Here is a 26,118-nt window from a genome sequence, read left to right as displayed (position 1 = left end):
ACTGCTACAATAACGTTCAGTTGAAATATATCAGAGTTCCATCAAAACAAATCAAAAATTACTTGGTTTTAATTTTTTATTTTACGCTTAGGACCGATTCGGATAATTGGCGATTCGGTTAATCGGCGTTCGGATAATCGGCGTTCTACTGTATGTTTTATTCGAAATTGTGATTTCCAGGTGTTACGACTTGAACGACGTTTTACGTATATTTTCATGAAAGTAATTTTATAGTGACAACTTTAGGTAGAGGTTGAAATATCTATATCGTGACAAAGTAAACCCTTGAAAAAGATGCTGGCAATAGTGACTGAGTCTTGCGCTGCTTCTTCTCAGCACTGGCCCATTTATTGTCCTGCAGCAGTGGTAGGGTTAATACCGGGACGTGTAAAGTGCTTTTAAAAAGCCCACTTGCATAAATAAAATATTTTTTTGAGTTTTTGTTAAGGTCCTAAAAACCCTTGAAACTATAAACTATTGAATAGAGCTAGGAAAACAACAGCTGAGCAGTTATGAACGCAGTAATTGCAAGCTGCAGCCGGACGTCCGCGAGGACGCGACGAGTGTGACTACACAATAAACTTTTATATCGCTAATGTTACTCTAGGGTTGCCATGCCACTATACCACACAGTAAGTTTTGTGATGTTTTAAATTGTAAATATTTACAAGTACTTAAAGGTCATACAGTATTTTAAAAGCATACTTTTGAAAAATTATTTGATTGATATTGGTAGATAATGGCATGGTCTTTGATAAAAAGTACACAAACATACAAAAACCTGTTTTATAGTAATTAAAATCATATTTATTCATTCATAATAATTGTTTGGCCTTTTGCCGAGAAGCCTTCTTGAAAACGTCATCTTGTGGGTCAGATATTGTCTCGTGTAACGTTCAAGCGTTTCTTATAATCTTTATGTACTTAATGTGATCTAATAAGAATAGACAGCCCTAGGCCCTTCGCCGCCATCTTGAGAAACATAGTAGCTGTCGAGCGGGCAAGTGGCGCCCAACGTGTGACTGCCGCGACCTCGCGTTGCGCTTGCCACGCGCTTTTAATATTATTCACTACTCGAAACTAGCTTCCGTTGCACTTTTTAGAAGTTCAAGCGTTTTTTGCTCACTTGTGACACGATGTTTAATGCAAACATTTTATGTTCTTCTTTCTTTCTTTAGTACGTTTATTAAGCTTCGCTAGCTTCTTTTCCTATCAAAATTAATGTACCTCTATGTTCATTTCCGAAATAAAAAGTATGCCGTAGAAATAGTGCTCTAGTAAAACCTATTTAAAATGGGTAATTTCGTGATAGGTCTTACAAAATTCTAGCACACAGAGTAGCTAAGTGTTTGAGTTATTGACGATTTTGTTTGTATTGTTTATTTGGAAAGTGAAAATGAAGATTCGTTATTCGCCAATAAAATATTGAAATCAATTCGGAAGTGAGCGTTATTTTATTTTCGCCCGCACGCGGATCGCCGAGTGAGAGCGCGGCGATAACAGAATTTACATACAAACATTACACATATTATATTTATGTGTAGTGTCACTAGTGCCAGTGGCTCTCTCGTTGTGGCGACGCTTTTTGTTCAATGAAGAATATTTTGTGTCTCGTATCAAAAGAGGATATTATTGTGTTAAGGCGGGATCTTATTTCGATTAAATTTTTACTGAAAACAAATATTAAAATGCTTGAGATTTGCTGAATGATTGCGATAAATTCGACTCTATTCTAATTGCAAACAAATACATGAGCTCTTAATTAATCTTCTTACTAACTTCACTAATTTACAAGATCTTACCAAAATATCACTCGAAAAGCGTAAAGAAAATCCGGCAATTTGCTTCGTAATTGCTTAGTAATTTTAGGCTGTTCTACTTTATTATGATTACTTGTTGGAATACTCGCATAGTAAGAACGAATATGTCAATTGTAACTAAATACGAAACCCAATATTTATTAATTTCTCGCTCAATTAATTTGAACACTTGTTGTGCGGCAGGCGGCTAACAATCTCGGGAAGTAAGTTCTAAACAATTAAACTACAGTAACTGGAAACATTATCCTAAAAAGCTGCCGTCTTGGACTAACTGAAAAGTTTTAATTGCTCGACTTTTATCATTAAGACGTGCGCCCGCGGCTCGGGTCTCAAACAGTCGCCAATTAACCCTTTATAAGGTATAGTAAATGATTTTTTTATTGTTTTCGACCTTATTAAAAGACGCTATGGTTCAAAGTTCGGTGGCAACCATCCCACAAAGTCTGGTAATGGTTTAACCGCTTTCACTGGTCTTATTTGCGAAGACTTTTTTCTAAACACGAGTCGTCGTTAGTCTTTTATTTTAACGAACTTAAATGATTCAGGCCTTTGAAGGGGACTGTAGTGGGTGTAAGGTAGACTAGGCTCGTGTTTCGGACTAACTAGGGTCTGGTATTAACTTGCTCATTAATTAGAACTCATTCAATTTGATGTTTTCGCGGCGTCGAGCACTTACGTCTCGTACGAATTAATTAAAACTTTTCATTAGCATCTCTCATATCTTTGAGATACGTATTACGATATTACTTTGACGACGTATTAGAAAAAGTAATCGAAAAAGCGCTCTTAATGATAATTTAAGAAATAAGGATAAAAGTTGCTTTTTGTTGTAATTATGCTTTCCAGAAGTTCTTTAAGATCGTCGATATTATCGAGAAGTGCTAAAGAAATGTTGATAATAACTTCTTATTATTTATCAATAAATAATACGCAGAAGGATAAATATAGATTCTATTGAAAACGGAACGTGTTATTCAGAGTGGAAGATTTCTGCGATAATGTATGACACGAGCTGAGCTCCGTACAAAGCAATCTGTGGGCGGGCGGCTATCTAAATTAGAGTCGTCGTCTTAAAAGAACCCAATTACGGCATAATATGCCCCCAGGGCGGCACAGGCTTAAAGGGTAATTTGATGGACTCCTTCTGACGAGGAAGCGCGTGTAGCTGGCAGCATCAGAACTAAGAATCTGACGGAGCGAGATTTCTTTATATCAAACGTTGGAAAAGATCAGATATGATGAATCAAATTCCACGGCAAAGCAAACAAGAAAAAGGCACAATTTTTAAATTTAAATATTCCTGTTGATCAGAAAACATGATTTACTACGATAGCGTTGCGATAAGGGACGAATTTTGCGTATAACGCCCAACTAAGCATATCCCAACTTCCCAACTAATATTATAAATGCGAAAGTAACTCTGTCTGTCTGTCTGTCTGTCTGTTACGCTTTCCCGCTTAAACCTCGCAACCGATTTTGATGAAATTTGGCATAGAGATAGTTTGAGTCCCGGGAAAGAACATAGGATAGTTTTTATCCCGGTTTTTGAAACAGGGACGCGCGCGATAAAGTTTTTCTGTGACAGACAAGTTTCCACGCGGGCGAAGCCGCGGGCGGAAAGCTAGTTATTTTATATTTTGCTGAAAAAAATATAGGTTAGCTTTCCAAGGACGAATAAGCCATCAACTTTTCTTTTACCATTATGCGTGTGTGCTGCGTGCAAGCCGTACGACGTACGTATATCCCGAAATTACAGCCTTGATATGACAAAAACCATTTCCATACATTGCTCCGGGCTCGCCTTTCTTCTAAAATGTAAAAATATATTTTCCTTCCCTACTAAGCTATTCTTTAGTATTCCCAGGCAGCCCTCAATGCCTCTATTTGATTCATTAGCCGCCGCAAGATGGCGCCGGAATTTCCCGGAAAATTTAATGGTGCAAACGGGTGCATTGTTTTTTGTGTGTAAAATTATGAATGATTTATTTTTGGCTTGTGTTGCTAACTACTTCTATTCAGATATATTCAATTCAGATATTCTGTCACTATGAACTTATCAACGAAAACATTAAATACATATAATTACTCAATCAGTAAGAATATTGTATACTATTAGGCATTGTACATGTTATAATAATGTGACTGCAGGTGCTACAACCACTCAACCTTTTTTTCTTCGACCAAAGAACATTCTGGGGCTCTTACGATACCTTTATAAAAAGTTCATGTTTTGCATTTTAATTTAAAAGAGTTCGTGCATTTCAATTCGGCAACAAAGCCAGTGTGCGTCTTTGCGACTTGCCCTCGATGCCGAAACTCATGTACTACATACAGTACAAGAGCAGCAGTCTGAGAGGAACCCGTAATATCCCGCATATTAAGTCGCAGCACGTACCAGCTCATGGTGTGAACATGAATATTTCTGTTGTTATGCTTTACACTGATTTCTTAAATTAAAAGTAGGTGGAGACAGGTTGTAGAGAAGACTACCTACTTACGTAATCAACTGTATGCAATAGATAAAAATCGTTTGAATGTAAGTATCGTGAATGAAAAAAGTTAATGCAGCCGTTTTTAAGTGGTTTAAAATTGATTCTTTTACTCGTACTTATTACCCGACTGCCCCAGTAGAAGAGTTATGTTTTATAATAATACCAGTGTAATTAGTAGTGTAATTTACAATGTTACAGTATTAATTCANAATGCATATAAGCATAAAATTAGATGTGAGTATTGTATACAAACAGAATCGAAAACTTAAAAGCTCTCGGTTGTTCGCAACTAGTAATCCTGGCATCTCAAGCCGGAGCTTTTAAGCGGTATTCGGCGAGGCTTTGTCCGACCACAAAGCTCGTCAGTCGTTTGTCAGCGGAGATAAATATCTCCGAGATTAACCTGCCTCGAAATTATGGCGCAAATTATTATTAGTTTTACGCAGGTACGCTGAAGTTGTAGTAAATAAATAAATATCCTTGGACTTTTTACACTGCAGCCTCTAGTCCCAAACTAAGCAAAGCTTGTACTATGGGCACTAGACAACGGATATAAACATACAAAAATACTTTTTTAGGTACTTAGCAGTTGTCGGGGTATTACAAGTATTCTACTTTTCACAGTGAAGCAGATGCGGTAATTTTTTTTATGAAACGCGCCCAAAACCAGGTTTAGATAAACTTGTGACTGTGGTTTAAATAAACCAATCACAATCTTGAATCTATTTTTGGGTTGGATTGATTTACTTAGATTAAATTTTAATGCAACGTTATCATGGTTATGAGACATTTTATGCTTGGTTCTTGCTTATTATTATATCATGTAAGTAGGTATTGAAGCTTAGTTACATATTAATATTTACTTAACATAAGCGTAATGGTGTAATACGATTATACCTAGGACCTAGGTACACATAAATGGACGGAATTATAGTGTTTAAAACCGCTTTATACTATTAAGAATTCACAGAAAAGTAAGTTTAATTTTCCTCGGATTGCAATAATGAGAAGATTGACTTGTGAAAGATAGACGAGGGAAAGAGGCTTGTCAAAAACAATTGGCCGAACAAAATGGAGAGAATGGTTCATAATTTGCTAAGTTTGAAGTTGGGAGAAAAAACTTGGAAAGCCCTTTCGGGGTTTAAAGGTTGCTGGGGTAATATTTCATTATGACTAGTAAATACTGCTCGAAAAGAAAAAAGGCAGAAAATTTCTCGAGTGGCGACCAAGAGCCGGAAGACGTAGCGTGGGCACTTGGGCAGGCCTCCCACTAGGTGGACCGACGAATTGGTGAAGGTCGCGGGAGGTGCTTGGATGCGAGCGGTGTAGGACCGTTCTTTATGAAAATCCTTAAGGGAGGCCTTTGCCCAGTAGTGGACGTCTTCCGGATAAACCGAACGAACGAACTGCTCGAAAATTATTTAAACACAGTAACTTACAATATTTGTATTCATATTAGAAGAAATTTACCCCACATGACCTTTTTAAAATGCAGCACGAGTCTAGTAAAAACTGTATTCCACTTGTTTGTTAGCCCAATGCTTTCACAACATTTACCGCTCCCGCATGGCGTAAAAGGCTCGAGTGAGCAAAAATGGAGCGCATTTGCGGATGTGCTCATCGCGTATTCCGCGTTTCGTCCCTTACACTTCAACACCGCGAANTATATTTTACATATTATACCTATTCGTGTTTCATTATGAATCGAAATATAAAAGACTTAATAAACTCTATTAAAAATTTAAATTAATTAATCAAGTTTGAATACCTCATTCTACCTTAAAATTAATAACTTAAATCCAGTCTTAATACGGTCACGGCTCAAGATTTTTTTGTCCATTTCAGCGTTCTTTTTACTCTTTTGACGTTGCGTTGACAGCTTTTACCTAAATTCGCGCGGAATATTTTTGTGAAATGGCTCTTAACCTGCCTCGAAATTATGGCGCAAATTATTAGTTTACGCAGGTACGCTGGAGTTGTAGTAAATAAATAAATATCCTTGGACATTTTACACTGCAGCCTCTAGTCCCAAACTAAGCAAAGCTTGTACAATGGGCACTAGACAACGGATATAAACATACAAAAATACTTTTTTTTAGGTATTTAGCAGTTGTCGGGGTATTACAAGTATTCTACTTTTCACAGGGAAGCAGATGCGGGTTGAACTTTTTATGAAACGCGCTCAAAAAGTTTAGATAGAAACTTGTGATTGTGGTTTAAATAAACCAGTCACAATCTTGAATCTATTTTTGGGTTGGATTGATTTACTTAGATTAAATTTTAATGCAACGTTATCATGGTTATGAGACATTTTATGCTTTGTTCTTATTTATTATTATATCTTGTAAGTAGGTATTGAAGCTTAGTTACATATTAATATTTACTTAAAATAAGCGTAATGGTGTAATACGTTTATACATATAAATGGACGGAATTATCTACTATATAAAAATAAGTCGGGATTTCCTCCCTGACGCTATAATTCCAGAACGCACGAACCGATTTCCACGGTTTTGCATTCGTTGGAAAGGTCTCGGGCTCCGTGAGGTTTATAGCAAAGAAAATTCGGGAAAAGGGGGTAAAACAGGATCCACGCGTACGAAGTCGCGGGCGGCCGCTAGTAGTGTTTAAAAACCGCTTTTAGTAAGCTTTTTACTATTATGATTGTTTTAGGAATTCACAGAAAAGTAAATTTAATATCCCTCGGATTGCAATAATGAGAAGATTGACTTGTGAAAGATAGACGAGGGAAAGAGGCTTGTCAAAAACAATTGGCCGAACAAAATGGAGAGAATGGTTCATAATTTGCTAAGTTTGAAGTTGGGAGAAAAAACTTGGAAAGCCCTTTCGGGGTTTAAAGGTTGCTTGGGTAATATTTCATTATGACTGTAGTAAAGAAGCAAATACTACTCGCAAATCACTTAAACACATCAACTTTAAACAATATTTGTATTCATATCAAAGGACATGTACCCCTCATGACCTTTTTAAAATGCAGCACGAGTCTAGTAAAAACTGTATTCCACTTGTTTGTTAGCCCAATGCTTTCACAACATTTACCGCTCCCGCATGGCGTAAAAAGCTCGAGTGAGCAAAAATGGAGCGGATTTGCGGATGTGCTCATCGCGTATTCCGCGTTTCGTCCCTTACACTTCAACACCGCGAAACTGCATTTTTGTAACTTTATAGGAGAGAAGAAAAACGATATATTTTCATAAAATGTCATAAAAGAAGTCAAATTCTTGTTTATTTATGACTAGCTGCCGCCCGCGACTTCGTGCGCGTGTATCCTTATCTTATCCTTAGGGGTGGAGTTTCTTAAAAACCTTAGCGGATGCCTACGTCATAACATCTACCTGCATGCCAAATTTCAGCCCGATCCGTCCAGTGGTTTGGACTGTGCGTTGATAGATCACTGTGTCAGTCAGTCAATCAGTTAATCATTCATCTTTGAGTTTTATATATGTATAGATATAGATAATAGTTTTTCTTCTCTTCTGTAAAGTTACGAAAATGCAGTTTCGCGGTGTTGAAGTATTTGCTATTCAACAAGCTTTGGCTGACGTGCGGGCTACGGCGCTACGGGCGAGTGCTACGCCGTAGTCGAGCCGTAGCTACGGCGCTTTGTGAATCCGTACTGCTGACATTTTGGGGAAGTTTTAACACGTCAGTTTTATGAAAGGAGTGATTGGAAAGCTTGCTACGAGCAGGAATTTATACTTACATTTCCAGTGTAATTTTTTAGCCTACCACATTTTACAGGAAATTATTTAGGCCAGTGCCCAAAAGATTTGACATTTCATCCGAGAAAATCTCATCCGCGGATGATTTATTGTCTCCCTTTCAAATTTGTTAGGTGTCGAATCATCCGCAAAATATTTATCTTCGGATGAAACTTCACCGTTTCTAATTTGGAAGTGTCGTGGATGACATTTTCTCGGATGAAATGTCACCTGAGTCGCCAAAAATAGCCGAATATTATTATCTCACTCGACAAATGTCTTTTTGTTTTACCTACCTACTATTTTTTTTATACCAGTACAAGCAAGGCTGTAACCAAATTATTTCCACCACCAACAGGTATCAGGTTATTTATTATTCTGGCATCGTTGCCGTGAGTTTCGGTCGGTTTGAGTCGCAGCGGTCAGCGTGTGATAGCGCGGTAGCTTGACGCGCCCGCGGCCTTCGCGCCGCCGATTAGCGCACTGATACACATCGGGCTTAAAGCCACTGACAAACGGACGACAGTCGATTTACTAGGGTGTGGACGAGAGGTTAAGAGATGTGAAAACAACTGATATAATTTCGTTGATTTTGCAGACAGTGGTGACTGAGTTTGTTGCGGCGCTTCTTCTCAGCACTTGCCAAATGTTTGTCTCGAAGCGCTGGTAAGGCAAAAAAAGAAAGAGACATGTATAGGCTCCTTAAGAGCATTTGACAATTTGTAAGTACTAATTTAATTAGTCCATACAAATAAAGATAATTTTGATTTTGATGAACGTTTTCATTGTCGCGTGACTTCTGTGGAGAAATATGCTCCAGGTGCTTGAAGCACATGTCTTTGTGCAAGCCTCAGCTTTCAGTTTCCTCCCAAGGATACATGTGAGCACTTTGTACACATTTCTCTTCATTTTTACGCAGTTGTGGTTATTTTTTAAATGAAGTTGTATTGTATCTGTCGCTCTTTAATTTTCCTATAGCTGAAATATCAAAATTAGTCGATAACGTGCAGCCGGCCTGCCGTCAGTGGCCTTGCCCTTTGCCGCGCGAGCGTTACACAACATCGACCGTATCGGCGTATTTATACCCGTTTCCGATGCGAGCGACTTAAGAGTGTGCCAGAATAAGGCCTGCTTTGTACTTGAGATTTTTAAGATTACTTAAAAATAACTTAGACCAAACCAGAGAACTTTGGTATTTTTGAAATGAGTAGAAAATGAATAGGGCTGGCCAATTCGCCATCAATTTTAAGGTAATATTTCCCATTGCAAATGTATGAACCCTTTACGTTAATAATTATAATACCTAACTTCATAAATAATAATAAATTACTTAACGTGTTCTTTGTCCCATCTATGTAGTTGCATTTTTATTTTAAGACTGTTTTTGTTTTCCAAAACGACGCTCAAGTATGACTCAAGACAAGACTTACTCAAATACTTAGGAGTAAAATCAATGATACAAAATAAAGCTTTTGAATTACTGATACCGACCCAAAAGTATAAAATATTTACTTTGTTGTTTATTTCGCTTACAAATTAAAATAAACGCACCATGTTTACGGCATTCCTTTGCCACTATTTCAAGCGATCGTATTTTTAGTACAGTCTGAATTTTTCAGTCTGGGCCAAATATAGAACTAATAAATCGAGTCATAACTTTGACATTGACATTGCAGCGGCCTTGGTGCCTGTCGGAACTTTCCTGTCGCCGGCAGACACGACATAAAGCCTATAAATACATTTCAAGGACCTACTGTAAAAGTCTAGAGCAATAAGTGACTAAGTCCGAATTGGCCTCATTAATTTTGGGCTTCAAGCTAATTTTATCGCAGTTTCTCTTACAAATATTATCCTATAGATAAGTATCTGGATGTTTGTTACTCTTTCACGCAAAAACTACTGTACGGATTTTGTTGAAACTTTACAGTATTATTTTTTATACATCAGAATAACATATAGGCTATAGTTTATAACGATCAATGAGACAAGCTAAATTTCACACGGGCAAAGCCGTGGGCAAAAGTCAGTTACATTTATAGACTTAACATTGCGTTACCTTTAGACTTTACTGTTGCTTGCCTTCCACCTTCGCCCTACCTGTTACATAACTTTGCATCAATAATAAAAGTTATTTAATACTAGCTTTCCGCCCGCGGCTTCGCCCGCGTGGAATTTTGTCTGTCACAGAAAAACTTTATCGCGCACGTCCCTGTTTCAAATACCGGGATAAAAACTATCCTATGTCCTTTCCCGGGACGCAAACTATCTCTACGCCAAATTTTATCAAAATCGGTTTAGGCGTGAAAGCAAGACAGACAGACAGAGTTACTTTTGCATTTTGTTTTTTTTTATATCTTCGGCACTTTTGCGATTTTGGTTAAAGTACCTAATATGTGCTGACAGTTTTTATTGAACTCCGAAAGTTCTGCTGAGCTCAAAGGGCGTTTGGTTGCAGTCTGCTAATGGATACAGTCTGTTACCAAACGTGAACTACTTTTGCATTTATAATATTAGTATAGATGCCTGTAACGAATACCCAGTTCGAGCATGACGCGATTAAAAAGTAACCTCAATGTTTCTCACGCGTCGCGCTTCTTTTAACACGTCCATAAATAACTTCCAAGTTATGTCGCGTGTTTGCTCACACTTTCAGAACTGGAATTGCCTGAAATTAGTGTTGCCTTATTGGGCCATTTTCAGGTGATTAACACCGTTTTAATCAGTTTATTACCCCTCCTATTTTGTTAAGCCTTCTAACTTTATTTATTTTGTTGATAAGTAGTATGAGAAATTTCCACGCACCGGTCGTTAAAGTTGCGGTACTTACCGCAGCGTTGCTGCTCCGTAGATCTACATTAAATGTCATAGTCATTTCTTTGTAAAATGTCCAAGGATATTTATTTATTTGTTAATCTTTGTGTGATCAGGGCGAAGCTTCGTATTTAATGTCCTTGATATGCGAATCCTTTATCTATGAAGATCAGTTTTAAATCATAAAAGCTTAGTTGTACGATTCTATTGATCCCTATTTCCTATTATTCTATGGTATTACCGGAGTATTCAATTTGACTTGATGATAAAATTACACGTATAATGTAGGTCACCAGCTCAAGGATGCTATGCGCTGTTTAATTAACCAGGCGTATTACGAATGCAGCGCCAAGTTTCTGTAACCCGCCATAATGCGAGTATTATAGTCCGCTGCCTCCGCGGGAGCGAGTCAAGTTTTGGGTCATTATTATTTCTGGCCTAAGAAGTTGGAGGTCTTTGGGAGTCACTGCGATCTTTTATACATCATATAACTAGCTAGAATTTCAGTAGTTCTTAAATTTTGTAAAATGACACATGAAATCCTTCATCTTAATCTTAAAACCAAACACACACACACACACACACATACACTTGGAACTCTACTACAGAGATACTACCATATCCTCGTCAGTCCCTTCTAAAGTCTTAACCTATGTATGATTACATTACATACAATCACAGATATTATTCTAGTATTTACGCAAGAACCGTTATTAGCATCTTCGCTTGTTACATTTGCCAAAATATTAATAAAACTAAGCGCCCTTTCTTGTTCTTCATCTTCCATCGTATTTTTTTGCTCTATTCTCGATTGATTCGAGCCTAAACTAGTTCAGAACTACCAACAAGGGCTGCAGGTCACCGGCAAGCGAGTTTCGCAAAGATTGGCGGCTGCAGCGACACTTCATTAAAACTTCGCTGAAAAATCGCGCGCAGTGCACCTCGTCAACCGGGCGAATATTGGCGCACGTCGATAGGGTACCGAATGCCGATTAATCAATATTTAGACTGTGGGGATTTGAAGTTGAATGCGAAGTTGGAAGTAAAATATTGTCCCTTACGTTCTTAATTCATTGACGTGATTACCGAATCATACCTAGTAGTTGTAAAATGTCTATTAGACAAAATAATAACAATTAACGAGACTTTTATCTACGAGTATATGCGCTGAGTAACAAAATAATTTATATTTTATTTTATACTATTTATTACTTAACTCTTTCTTATATATCCTATCGTTTTACTACGTGCTATATTATTCATTTTGTATTGTACTATTTGTGAAAACTGTCTAAGGCATACTTGATCTTAACTGCCCCATCTATTATTTGTTGCATATGTGCTGTTTGTTTTCCATTAAATTAATAAATTTATTTATTTGTAATAGGTATACAGACAGTTTACTTACAGTCTAGGCTTGATCGTAATGATCGTGCAAGTTATGTCAGCTAGAACACACATACAATGTTTGTTATTTAATTACGCTTCGTTTTAACATAGTTTGTAGTACGTGCGTAGAAACAGAAGCAGCGACTGTGTGCGACACTTCAAAGCTAATTAGAACTACATCATTATATGAATAAACATTCCTAGGACCAAATGGAGTTTCCCAAAATGGCAGACGCTCACACCGTGATGTAATAAAGATGTTTGTGTAAATTATTTGACAACAAACATGACATCGGTATATTATGAGGCGCCTAAAATAACACATCTATTGATATTAAATAAGACGGTTAATGGTAATTTGTTTGTCCAAAAGTTGTTTTAACTACTTAAGATAAGTACGTATTAATAAAATCCTAATTACTATAAAACGTAGCCTTCTAAGCAATACTGGCACACTCACGAAATATGCGTTATAACTACCCAGTAGTGGTTAGTGACATAATTTATGTAAATTATATTAATTAAAGAAGTTCTGTGTGAATGGCGGCCAGACTCGTCAGCAGCCAGCCTGTCGTCTGTTGTTGATGCGTATCTTCTTAGGTACTCGACGTCATTCACTACGTTTCAGATTTGTGCAAATCAAACTATACAAGTATTTACACACTAAATCAGAATAATATTAAGATACTACTAGCGGCCGCCCGCGACTTCTTACATAACATAGGACTTTCATACAAACTTCCAACCCCCGTTTTACCTCCTTAGGGGTTGAATTTTGCAAAATCCCGTCTTAGTGAGCACCTTCGTTCTAAAAGGAACCCCCATGCAAAATTTGAGACTCTTAGCACTTGCAGTTACTGAGATTTCGTGATGAGTGAGTCAGTCAGTGACCTTTGGATTTTTGTAAGATTAGTATTGTGAATTTTCATAAAGACATTTGGGAACCGAAAGAAAGTATTAAAGTTATTTATTACGAACCATTTATCTCCGTAAATAGAAACGATTGTGTGAAGTGTTGGGTTTAAGTGCTCGTTAAATACAGAACAGAAAAGTGCCTCTTATGTTTCTATTCTAAATTGCATTATCATCTTGACAGTTTAAACGAGACAATAAACTTACTTTAATCTGAAAACGAGAAGTATTTAAATAATTCAATTTCTGAATTGCTTTGTTGAACACGCAAATGCATTTTCTTGGTCTCCATTATCCTTTGTTTACTAACGAGTCCTGCCCTAACGAGCTAGTCTGGTCTAGTCGAGCACTAAAACTACATCTTAATCCTAGATTCTCTTTGACATAGACTTGGTGCTATCGCGAATCAGAGATCAAAGCAAAATTATTTATTTCGCTCACTCCACCTTTCGGCCTTTTCATAATAAAACCGAAAAGAAAGCCCCATTCAGTTCTCTAGAAGCTTCGTAGCTTGAACTTTGTAGCTCATACAAAATTAAATTGTGCTGCAAGACGGGATAAACTTAATTTTAGAAATGGTTCAACAATGTATTTCTTTTCTTGAATTTGTGCAAAGAAGTGTATACAGCAACTACCTTTTTATCTAGATAAGCTAGCTTTATTTATTAGCATTAATAAGCGACATGACGTGAATTCAATAGGAAATAATAAATTCAAGGGGATTATGGTGCTTGCAGTTCGATGTTGGTCCTATACAAAAAGTTGTTGTAATGAGCACCAGAACCACCCTCTTGGTGATTTGAAAGTGTTCCATAAAATACCCTTTAAATATTTCAATAATACTAACAGAACAAATGTCGTAGCCGCTGTCTACGGAGCGCGGTTCGTAGCTCGTAGCCCGGCTCTCAGCTACGAGATGCTACGAGCATTGCCGTCGTGTAGCACTTAGTTGCTACGATGTCGCTACGAAAGTGCATGTTATTCGAATTTGTTTTCGACTTGTCGCTCTCTCGACTTCATAAGCTGCGTTTCCACTATATTCTAAACAAGCTATTTTTAGGGTTCCGTAGCCAAATGGCAAAAAACGGAACCCTTATAGATTCGTCATGTCTGTCTGTCCGCCTGTCTGTCCGTATGTCACAGCCATTTACATTACACATACACGTACATTACTATAAAAATTGAAAATTGTTTTGAACGAGATCTACTAAGTAGTTTTTTTTAATACCTCGTAAATCGTAAACCGCTTATTACCGCGTAATGTTTCATACAAATAATTTAAATTAAAAAAAATAATAATTTCATAAATCAATGGTACGGAACCCTTTGTGCGTGAGTCCGACACGCACTTGGCCGGTTTTTTTAAATAAACTACTTTTTTTTTCTTTTTTCTTTCTGCTTCACCATAATGTATATTGTCCTATGGGTACTATTTTATCCTACTTTTGGTACTTTCTGTTTGTAATGTGTGTTTCTGTTATGCAAATAAACGTTTTATCTATCTATCTACTGTGCATCTTAAAGGTAGCTTAGGCAAATACAAGTAATCTCAGTATGTTTGCTAATATATTAGCTAGTAGCGATTGTAAAACGGAAGCAGAGCAAAAAAATATTATGTCAGTCAATATTATTGAGACTACTTTTTGGTTTCTTGTGGAACCATGTTTATCAAGTTACATTTAGAGATGATTATCGCCCGTATTCACAAACATTACTATGAGGTCTCACAGTGCGCGTGGACGCACAGGGTGACACACGAACCAATCATAGAGCTCTATTCAACGCGGTGCGTTCAATTTGCTGATTCACTTAAGCAAGCATCGTTTGTGAATATGGGTGTGTGAGTCCTTGTTAACTCATACATTTATCTTGATAGTGAACAGGAAAACACTTGATGAAANCTGAAAACAAGAATTATTTAAATAATTCAATTTCTGAATTGCTTTGTTGAACACGCAAATGCATTTTCTTGGTCTCCATTATCCTTTGTTTACTAACGAGTCCTGCCCTAACGAGCTAGTCTGGTCTGGTCGAGCACAAAAACTACATCTTAATCCTAGATTCTCTTTGACATGGACTCGGTGCTATCGCAAATCAGAGATCAAAGCAAAATTATTTATTTCGCTCACTCCACCTTTCGGCGTTTTCATAATAAAACCGAAAAGTAGGCCCCATTCAGCTCTCTAGAAGCTTTGTAGCTTGAACTTTGTAGCTCATACAAAATTAAATTGTGCTGCAAGACGGGATAAACTTAATTTTAGAAATGGTTCAACAATGTATTTCTTTTCTTGAATTTGTGCAAAGAAATGTATGCAGCAACTACCTTATATCTAAATAAGCTAGCTTTATTTATTAGCATTAATACGACATGTGAATTCATTAGAAAAAAGCCTAAGGGGATAATTCTGGTGTTGGAGTTCGATGTTGGTCCTATTCAAAAAAATGTTGTAATGAGCACCAGAACCACCCTCTTGGTGATTTGAAAATGTTCCATAGAATACCCTATAAATATTTCAATAATACCAGAGTAAATACAAATGAGTAGGTCATCTTCATAAAAACACACGCGCGTTAGCGGGGAGCCAGTCGTGGTTGCGCCGAATTTTGTCAGTGTGTGCGTGCGCGCCGCATACGTATATTGGCGCGCTCACATACAAACCGCGCTCAGTGCGTTTCTATGAAGATGACCTACTCATTTGGTTGTACTCTGATATAATACTAACAGAAGTAATTTCGTAGCCGCTGTCTACGGAGCGCGGTTCGTAGCTCGTAGCCCGGCTCTCAGCTACGAGATGCTACGAGCATTGCCGTCGTGTAGCACTTAGTTGCTACGACGTCGCTACGAAAGTGCATGTTATTCGAATTTGTTTTCGACTTGTCGCTCTCTCGACTTCATAAGCCGCGTTTCCACTATTCTAAACAAGCTATTTTTATAAAATAAACTACGTTATTTTTTTCTTTCTGCTTCACCATACCATGTTATATTGTCCTGTGGGTACTATTTTATTCTACTTTTGGTACTTTCTGTTTCTGTTATGCAAATAAAGTTTTTATCTATCTATCTACTGTGCATCTTAAAGGTAGCTTTGGCAAATACAAGTAATCTCAGTATGTTTGTTAATATATTAGCTATTAGCGATTGTAAAACGGAAGCAGAGCAAAAAAATATTGTCGGCCCTGCATCCCGCGGGCGCGGGTGAAAACGCGCCGTGAGTTCTTAACCTAACCGCGCAAATAACCGCTCCCGTGAGTTTAAAATGAAACCGCAATTCCACAACCGCCGCGGGCGCGTGTGAGAATCGCGCCGTGAGTTCTTAGCCTTAGGCTGCGTTTACACCAATTTTTTTAGCTGTGAAGACTTATTCCCTCACTCATAGATAGTTGAATTACTCGTTTAGTAGAGTCATAAATAAACTTTCCTTATCGCCCTAGTTCGTATGAGACCGTCATCACCTTAATCCGAGCCATACTTCGCGGGTATTCGAACAGTAAAACTCGATTAGCCAGCTCATAGGAGGTCGCACTCGGCTAATGTCCGCATTACCCGGATTAACCTCCTGGCACCTAACTTTACAATCGCACAACGGATCTTATTTCCTAAGTTTTACAACTTAACCCGGTCAACATGTTTCGGTTAATGTGATAAATTGAAAATTATTCATAATTACCGGTTATTATGAATAATTACCGACAGTCGCGGTAAAAGTGATAAATTAATCACATTTAACAGTGATTATTTGATAATTCAACCTTAGTACTAACAAATTTCATAAAAGAGAACAACATCTTGTGTACGTGCTCGTGTACAGCCAAACTTTTNGTACTCCCTCGCTCGGGTTCCTTCCACCTATAGATCGTTTCATCCACGAAGACGCGCCCCACCATTCATCCGCTAATGTTGGAATGTTATCGGTACATGCTAAATTATCCATGAGTGCACACGCACACTACAATAATGACGCTCGGATAGCTCGGATCTAACTCCTCGCACCTCGCGGGAGCGCGACCAAAAATTGGTGGAGCGCTTCTTCGTGAATGAAACGATCTATAGCGGCTGATTCGGGCTTCGAGCCAGACGGTGACGAGGTCGTTCGGATTAACCTGTGACTCAACTTTGACACCACTGTCCCTCCCTCGGCGCGGTACCCACCAGCCCACCGGGTGAGACGAAAAAACATTAGAATCTCAAGTCTTATGTTAATTCAATCTGCACATATTATTTTACGAGTTCTAAATTTAGACTACTGTTAATTAAAAGTGAAGTTTGTACAATACTATCGATTTAAAATAATATCTTTTTCTTTGCAAAACGAATAGCTTGTCATTTAAAAAACTAAAACCCAACTACGACAAAAAACGACGCTAAAAAAGTATAAAATAAGATTTTCAGAATACTGNGTACTCCCCGCGGACGCTGCTGGAGGCGTCGTGTACGCCCCGCTGGTGGAGTGGGGACCTGACGAGCTCACGTGAGTACTCCCCGCGGACGCTGCTGGAGGCGTTGTGTACGCCCCGCTGGTGGAGTGGGGACCTGACGAGCTCACGTGAGTACTCCCTCGTGCGGGTTCCTTCCAACTACTGTTTCATCCACGAAGACGCGCGCCATGTTATCCGTACATGGTAAATTATCCATGAGTGCACACGCCCTCTCAATAATGACGCTCGGATCTAACTCCTCGCACCTCGCGCTCCCCTCGACCAAAATTGGTGGGGCACTTCTTCGTGAATGAAAAGATCTATAGCGGCTGGTTCGGGCTTTGAGTCACACGGTGACGAGGTCGTTCAGAAACCTGTAACTCAACTTTGACACCACTGTCCCTCCCTCGGCGCGGTACCCACCAGCCCACCGGGTGAGACGAAAAAACATTAGAATCTCAAGTCTTATGTTAATTCAATCTGCACATATTATTTTACGAGTTCTAAACCTAGACTACTGTTAATTAAAAGTGAAGTTTGTACAATACTATCGATTAAAAACAATATCATTAACTTTTTCTATGCAAAACGAATAGCTTGTCATTTAAAAATGTATTTATTCGTTCAATTTGTCGACATAAAAAAGCGCCGACAGACCAAAACAAATGTGGGAATTGAGATAGCGAGCATCAAGCGGCCCGACACGGGATCTAACAATGCAGTATTTATTGCTTCCGCTTCCGATCACTATTTTTTGTCAGCGCACAGCGGAGCTATTACGTAGATCTACTTTTTTGGATTTTAGGGAGTCTGCAAAAAGTACAATAAACCGATCCATTTGTTTGTACTTTCGTAAGTATTTTGCTGTTGCACAGTCTTTTAAAATCACTTGGAAGCGGACATTTTTTGGTGAATAGATGACATGATTTAACAAGTAAATCTAAGTAAATTCCTAAAAGAAACCCGTGGTCTATCTTCAACAGCTTTCGAGAAAATTTTTTTTTAATTTGGCTTATTTTGTGTGTGTTAAAATACGATTTTTGGTTTATCTGTTCTTTTGTTGAAGTTGTAACACAATTGACTTATGTGAGTAATAAAGCACACAATTTCCCTTTTTTTGAGCTATACATCATATTCTAAAGCTTTGTAGATCCGGAGAAATTATAAAAAAACTGATTTTTGGTTTTTAATTTTTTAAATTTAAGTTGTACATTTTGAGCAATAACGAATTATTGCATGTTATAAAAGACCTTTTATTTTACTCACGAAAAAAAAATCACCGAATTTTGAGAACATACTTTTGAGAAATTTGCATTTGAAATTTCGTGTTATGCAACGCCTTCTGAAAAGCTCTTGGCAAACACAAACTTTCGTCATTGCTATTAAAATATTGTCTGGCGATATTGTACTGGTCAATTTAGTGCAAGGCAGGCAGTGTTTAGGGTTACTAATTTGTTCTATTACGTACTTCAGCCCGCACTGGATGGACAAATGGAGATCAAAGTTGTGATTCTCCACTACAAATGAGATTGCGTATTAGCAATGACAAAAGTTTGTTTTTGCCAAGAGTTTTTCAGAAGGCGTTGCTTAACACGAAATTTGAAATGCAAATTTCTCAAAAGTATGTTCTCAAAATTCGGTGTTTTTTTTTTCGTGAGTAAAATAAAAGGTCTTTTATAACATGCAATAATTCGTTATTGCTCAAAACGTACAACTTAAATTTAAAAAATTAAAAACCAAAAATCAGTTTTTTTATAATTTCTCCGGATCTACAAAGCTTTAGAATATGACTTATAGCTCAAAAAAAGGGAAATTGTGTACTTTATTACTCACTTAAGTCAATTGTGTTACAACTTCAAATAAAGAACAGATAAACAAAAAAACGTATTTTAAAACACACAAAATAAGCCAAATTAAAAATTTTTTTTCTCGAGAGCTGTTGAAGATAGACCACGGGTTTCTTTTAGGAATTTACTTAGATTTACTTGTTAAATCATGTCATCTATTCACCAAAAAATGTCCGCTTCCAAGTGATTTTAAAAGACTGTGTGTTGTAGTAAATTTATTGTTGGATACGAAAAATGGGCCATAATTTATGTATAATACATACTACGAATATGTTTGAGATATAAAGAGTACATTCAAGAACGATCTGTTAAGGAGCAGAAATGGTAGGATCTATTCATTTAACTTATTCTATTTTTGGATGGTGCAAAAACACGCTCCGGAAGGCACTGCCTCGGTTCCACTATAATCCTTGAATATCTCAAATTACATCTGGAAACAATGCATAATATACATGAGACAACAAATGGGCCCCGACAACCCATTCCAAACTTAAGGTAAACGTAATAAAGCTTCTTTACGGCCGGCAAACAACGGCGCGCTTTGTTTTGGCACAAAAACGAGTATTTAGCAAACTTTGCGCAGCTGTGTGCACAGATAGTGCGGCGAGGGCGGCAATAAAAATGAATAGTATCGCTTTACACCACTCGCGATGATACCCTGAATTTAACAAAAGGTTTTCCCCTTTTAGATACAATGACAGTGACACGTTTGAGTTTCACCCTCAGTTTCAGATAAATTATACTGATGAAACCATTAATTTGCAATGTAAATATTACCTGACGTCATTATTTAAACACGAGATATTTACGGCCAGGTAATTTCACGCGAACATACATGCATAATTTCGGCGGTCTTACAGATATTATAATTGTTAATGTGCCACTAAAAGCCATGTCGATTGAACGCGTCGCTTCCGCAAACAGCCGCTTGAATTATTGAACAACATTCACTTCCGTCCTTAATCATTCAACAGGTTTGCAAAATTGTGCATTAATGATGAGCGGTTTGGTTCCAGGGAACAGTTCACCGCGCTGCTGCCCGAGATCAAACAAGCCGCGGACAACTGGCTGAAAGAGGACGAAGAGCTGACGTCTATCGAAACGAAACTTCAGGAGTGCCACCAGCAAATGGCGCTCATCAAAGAAATAGAAGCGTATGGACCCAATTTGAACAACCATCCTCTGTACGCTATCTCCCAAAAGTACAGCTCGTACAAACAAGCCAAGAACGCTGTAGAAGATTCGATGAAAGCGCTCGTGAAGATACTGAAAGATTTTGACGCGCAGATAGAAGCGTTCGCGGAGACGAACGAAGCTTTGAATGGTCCGCAGTTAATGTCGTGGGTCCAGGAATTTTCAGGAACAAATGAGGACGATGAACTGCCGATATTCGAACACATCAAAGATTTCCTCACAAACGCTGGACAAAGTTCGATGATATCCCAGTGTGAGCAAGCCGAGACCGAGCTAAATCAGAGCGTGCAACAGACAGGTCACCTGGTTAGGTCGTGCTTGGAGCTTCTGTCGCAGTACGTAGCGGTCTCCCAGTACTACCCACAGAGCCACACTGAGTACCACCGAATAATGATGTTCCGTAAATTCTTGGCCGCGGCACTGGACAGCAGATCACCTGAAGTTTGTCGCGACGTTTCCAACCAGGTCAATACTCTGATGTTTACCGAGAACAACAACAACGACGCCACCCAAATCGTGGCGTACAACTACCGCTTGCAAACGATCAGCGCGGAAGCTAACGTGGCTCTGAACAAAGCCATGGAGAGATTGCAATTAGAAGGTGGACCTGACGCGTTGACTTTAGCTCAGGAAGCGTACAATGAAGCAAAATCTAACATAAGCAATTGGGTGAGGACTGAGGAAGGTGCCGCATCGGCACTAGAATGTGTCGTCATTGGAATGTTGTGTAACTTGAACAGGAGATATCTTATGTTGGAGAATGGAGCTCAGAGCGCTGGCGACTGTCTCGTCGACCTGACGTCGAGGGAAGGGGAATGGTTCCTGGACGATATGAGCGCTCTGTCAATGCAAGCCGTGGAGTTACTTTCCCTGCTGCCGCTGCAGTCTGCCTCAGCTGAGGAAGCCGCTATGCCGGTCGCGGTGGAATGCGTCCGGAACGCGAACCTTCTTCTGGCAGATTTGGTTCAACTGAATTACAACTTCAGCACGATCATTCTCCCCGAGGCGCTGAAGAAGGTGCACTCCGAGGACCCGTCGGTGCTGCTGATGATCACGGAGCTAAACGCGGTCATCGTGAACAGCCCGGTGCCGCTGAACGATCTGCTGGCACAGCTGGAACTGCATTTGAGATATCTTATCATGGACATGGAGGTAAGCACTACATTAAACGGACATATTACAAATTTATTTTTCTACTCTCCTGTGCACCATTAAAATAAAAAAAATCCCTATTAATTAAAATCATTAAATATAATTGTGCCTAAACAATACCAGGATTAAATCTTAATATTCATTATGGTGTCACTAGTTTACACGGTGTTAAGGAACATAAAACGTACAGTTATCGAAAGATTAGAGAATAATCTAATACCTACGTTTTTGGTAAATCATATCAAGATAGTGATCAACTCATGTTGCTTACAATCCATACCAATAGAAGACTATTATTATACTAGCGGCCGCCCGCGACTTCGTGAGCGTAGATCCCGTTTTACCCCCTTATGGGTGGAGTTTCTTAAAATCCCGTCTTAGTGAGCAGCGAGCACCTACGTTCTGAAGGGAACCCCCATGTAAAATTTGAAACTCCTAGCACTTGTAGTTTTTGAGATTTCGTGATGAGTGAGTTAGTGGCAACTAAAGCCCGTAGTAGCCCCCTGTGAGCACGTAGAATTTTGTCCAATGACCCCAAGCTACCCATCCTTATCGCTCGCGCGTAATTATACAGGGTGGAAACGTTAAGTGATCTCATTCGATTATTTCTCAACTATACAAGATATTGAAAAACTGGTTACTGATCCTGAAAGTGCTTAATGAGCTCTTTCAAACGGTACCAATAATAGGTTACAGAATAAACTGAACCTATCTGAAAATTCAATGTTTCCAGCTTCCATACTAAATGTATGCCAGATACACAATATTAGAAGTGTAATTTTAACAAACAAACTTAAAATAAACTCGTAAATTGTATTCTTATTTTAAATTATTCATGGAAAACATTGGTTATAGGCTTTGCTTGCTATAATATTGTCAAGAGATGAGTGTCGTGACTGTGGTAGTACTAAATGCATGGAAGAAGGAAACATTGAATTTTTGGTTAGATCCAGTTTATTCTGTAACCTATTATTGATACCATTGGATAGAGCTTGTGAAGCACTTTTAGAATCAGTAATCAGTTTTACGATATCATGTGCAGTTTTTAAAATAATGTGACTTTACCAAATGTATGGAAGCTGGAAACATTGAATTTTCGGATAGATCCAGTTTATTCTGTAAGCTATTATTAATACCGTTAGATAGAGCTCATGAAGCACTTTCAGGATCAGTACTCTAATCACTAGTTTATTGATATCTTGTATAGTTTAGAAATAATCGACTGAGATCACTTATCGTTTCCACCCTGTATTGCTGTCGCGACTGTGCGACGGGCGTCTGCAGTGAGTGTGCGAGCGCGACAACAACATAATTACGCGCGAGCGATAAGGATGGGTAGCTTGGGGTCATTGGAAAAAATTCTACGTGCTCACAGACCAGACTACAGTGGTGACTGAGTTTATTCCGGCGTATTTTCTCAGCACTTGACATACGAGTATGTTTGTTTCGAAACGCTGGTAGGACGCAAAAGATGAGGAGACATGTAAAGTGCCCCTTAAGGGCTACCTTTTTTTACTGTGTTTTGACGTTTATAAGTGCCACTAGTGGTCTAAATTGAATGAAATTATTTTGATTTTGAGTCAGTGACCTTTCGCTTTTGTATATTAAAGCCCGGTCACTCGCTCGCACACTCACTGCGGGCGCCTGTCGCACAGTCGCGACAGCAATATTACGCGCGAGCGATAAGGATGGGTAGCTTGGGGTCATTGGACAAAATTCTACGTGCTCGCAGACCAGACTATAGATCTATAATGTTTTGTTGCTATAAATAAGGGTATCTCCCAGTCCCCAGCGAGCAGCGCGCAGCTGCTAGCAGCAGAACTGCGCGCGCGCTACGAGGCGCTGCTCTCAGCGGACGGCGAGGGCGAGCAGGGCGCGGGCCGCATGCTGCTCATGGGCTTCAACGGGCTCTTCGCGGCCGTTGAGCTGCGCGCGCGAGAGCTGGCCGACCACCTGGCCGTGCCCATCCCGCCCGCCTGGCGCAAGATCGACCACATCAGCGACGCCATGCACATGTCGGTAAGTCGCCAACCTGATCTCTTTGTAGGTATCCTTCGTAGGACGTCATCATGCGAAATCATCTAGGGAAATAAGAACGAGCCTAAAGGAAGGTCGAACATAGCAGCGACGCCATGAACATGTCGGTGAGTCGCCAACTTGACCTCTTTGTAGGTATCCTTCGTAAGACGTCAATATGTGCAACCAGCTAGGGCAATATGAACGAGCCGGCCTGAAAGAAGATCGGCCACATCAGCGACGCCATGCACATGTCGGTGAGTCTTCAATCTGATCTCTTTGGTGTGTAGGTATCCTTCGTAAGACGTCATTATGTGCTACCAGCTAGGGCAATATTACCCTTCGTAGGGCGTCATCACGGGAAATCATCTAGGGAAATAAGAACGAGCCTAAAGGAAGGTCGACCACATCAGCGACGCCATGCACATGTCGGTGAGTCGCCAACCTGACCTTCGTAGGGCGTCTCGCGAAACGAGCTAGGGAGTCGCCAACCTGATTGATCTCTTTGGTGTGTAGGTCCTTCTTAGGGCGTCACCTCGCGAAACGAGCTAGGGCAATAAAAACGAGCCAGCCTGAAGGAAGATCGGCCACATCAGCGACGCCATGCACATGTCGGTGAGTGGCTAACCTGACCTCTTTGTAGGTATCCTTCTTAGGGCGTCATCTCGCGAAACCTGCTAGAGAAATAAGAACGAGCCAGCCTGAAGGAAGATGATGAGTGGCTGTGTATATCGCAAGATACGTAACAATCTACAGCTATTAGGGGAAATCTGTCTAATGGAAGGTTGATTACTTGCATCAACGAGATCTGCACACTTGAGCTTTAGGGCTCCTGTACACGACGCCGCCACCACGCCGCCGCCGCGCCTTTGTACTGTTTATACGCGCCGCGTGAACACCGCTGCCGCGCCGCGGGCAAAATAATTATGCTTTGACGGCGCGGCGGCGGCGGGGTGACGATGTCGTGTGCAAGAGCGCTTAGTCTGCGGGCACGAAACGGCGGCGATGAGGAATAGTATTGCGATCGCTCCTCTATTTCGTGCGCGTCACCTTACTGACATGTTGTTGTATGCAACGCCCCGCGCCAGTTTCGTGTCCGCAGACTTGTAGTTGACGAAAACTAAAGTAACATGTTTGCTATGGTGCACCCGCAGGCAGCCCTCCAGAGCCCGGTGCTGCGCTCGGTCCTGGAGGACGTGTTCCTGGTGCGGCGCGTGCAGACCGTGGCCGAAGTATTCGCCATGTGCGTGGGCTCCNAGCTGGAATTGCATTTGAGATATCTCATCATGGATATGGAGGTAAGCATTGCATTAAACGGACATATAATTTTTCTACTCTCCTGTGCGCCATTAAAATCAAGAAAAATAATCCTTATTAATTAAAATCATGAAATAAAAATATGCCTAAACAATACCAGGATCAAATGTAACAATTTCATTATGGTGTCACTTGTTCACACGGTGGTAAAGAACTTCATAACACGTCCAGTTATTGATAGATCTTTCATATAGGATACTTTATCATCAGAAATTAGTGCAATACCTTTGTTAGATCAGCACTTGTAGTTTCTGAGAGAGAGACAGTCAGTCTTGACCTTTCGCTTTTGTATATTTAGATCAATAATGTTTTCTTACGTCTTCCGGCTCCGGCTCACCGGGCAGGCCTCCCACTAAGTGGACCGACGATCTGGTGAAGGTCGCGGGAGGTGCCTGGATGCGAGTGGCACAGGACCGGTCTTTGTGGAAATCCTTGGGGGACGCCTTTGTCCAGCAGTGGACATCTTTCGGCTGAAACGAACGAATGTTTTGTTGCTATAAATAAGGGTATCTCCCAGTCCCCAGCGAGCGGCGCGCAGCTGCTAGCAGCAGAACTGCGCGCGCGCTACGAGGCGCTGCTCTCAGCGGACGGCGAGGGCGAGCAGGGCGCGGGCCGCATGCTGCTCATGGGCTTCAACGGGCTCTTCGCGGCCGTTGAGCTGCGAGCGCGAGAGCTGGCCGACCACCTGGCCGTGCCCATCCCGCCCGCCTGGCGCAAGATCGACCACATCAGCGACGCCATGCACATGTCGGTGAGTCTTCAATCTGAGGTGGAATTGTATAAAGCAATCGTAATCACAGTAGCGGCGTAAGGGGGCGGGGGGGCGGTGGGGGCGGTCCACCCCGGGTGCCAAGCATCAGGGGGTGACACAGTCGCGAAGATTAGTACTCACTAGCGCATCTGCATGGCAAATCTGCGGTCTATGTCATGATACGGGGGGTGCGATTGTCTTTCAATCTTCGAATCGGTAGGTAACCCCCAAAATCCTGGAGGGTACCAGGGGGTGCCTTAGTATGACGGGGGGGGGGGG

At 40.0% G+C, this 26,118-nt stretch overlaps 1 protein-coding gene across 1 annotated transcript in view; it reads left to right on the top strand.

Annotated features, from left to right (window-relative positions):
• The window catches only part of LOC114363636 (serine/threonine-protein kinase SMG1-like), a 100,258-nt gene that overhangs the window by 57,228 nt on the left and 16,912 nt on the right, over positions 1-26,118 (top strand). The window contains exons 2-4 of the mRNA XM_028319421.1: positions 17,537-17,615; positions 20,426-21,755; positions 25,606-25,839. Coding sequence (XP_028175222.1) covers positions 17,537-17,615; positions 20,426-21,755; positions 25,606-25,839 — 1,643 coding nt within the window. The remainder of the gene's footprint in view (positions 1-17,536; positions 17,616-20,425; positions 21,756-25,605; positions 25,840-26,118) is intronic.

This window comes from Ostrinia furnacalis, unplaced genomic scaffold, assembly GCF_004193835.3.
Source record: "Ostrinia furnacalis isolate ACB-3 unplaced genomic scaffold, ASM419383v2 OfSCF7182, whole genome shotgun sequence".
NCBI classification, from domain to species: domain Eukaryota; kingdom Metazoa; phylum Arthropoda; class Insecta; order Lepidoptera; family Crambidae; genus Ostrinia; species Ostrinia furnacalis.
This window is presented reverse-complemented; position numbering and strand designations above follow the sequence as displayed.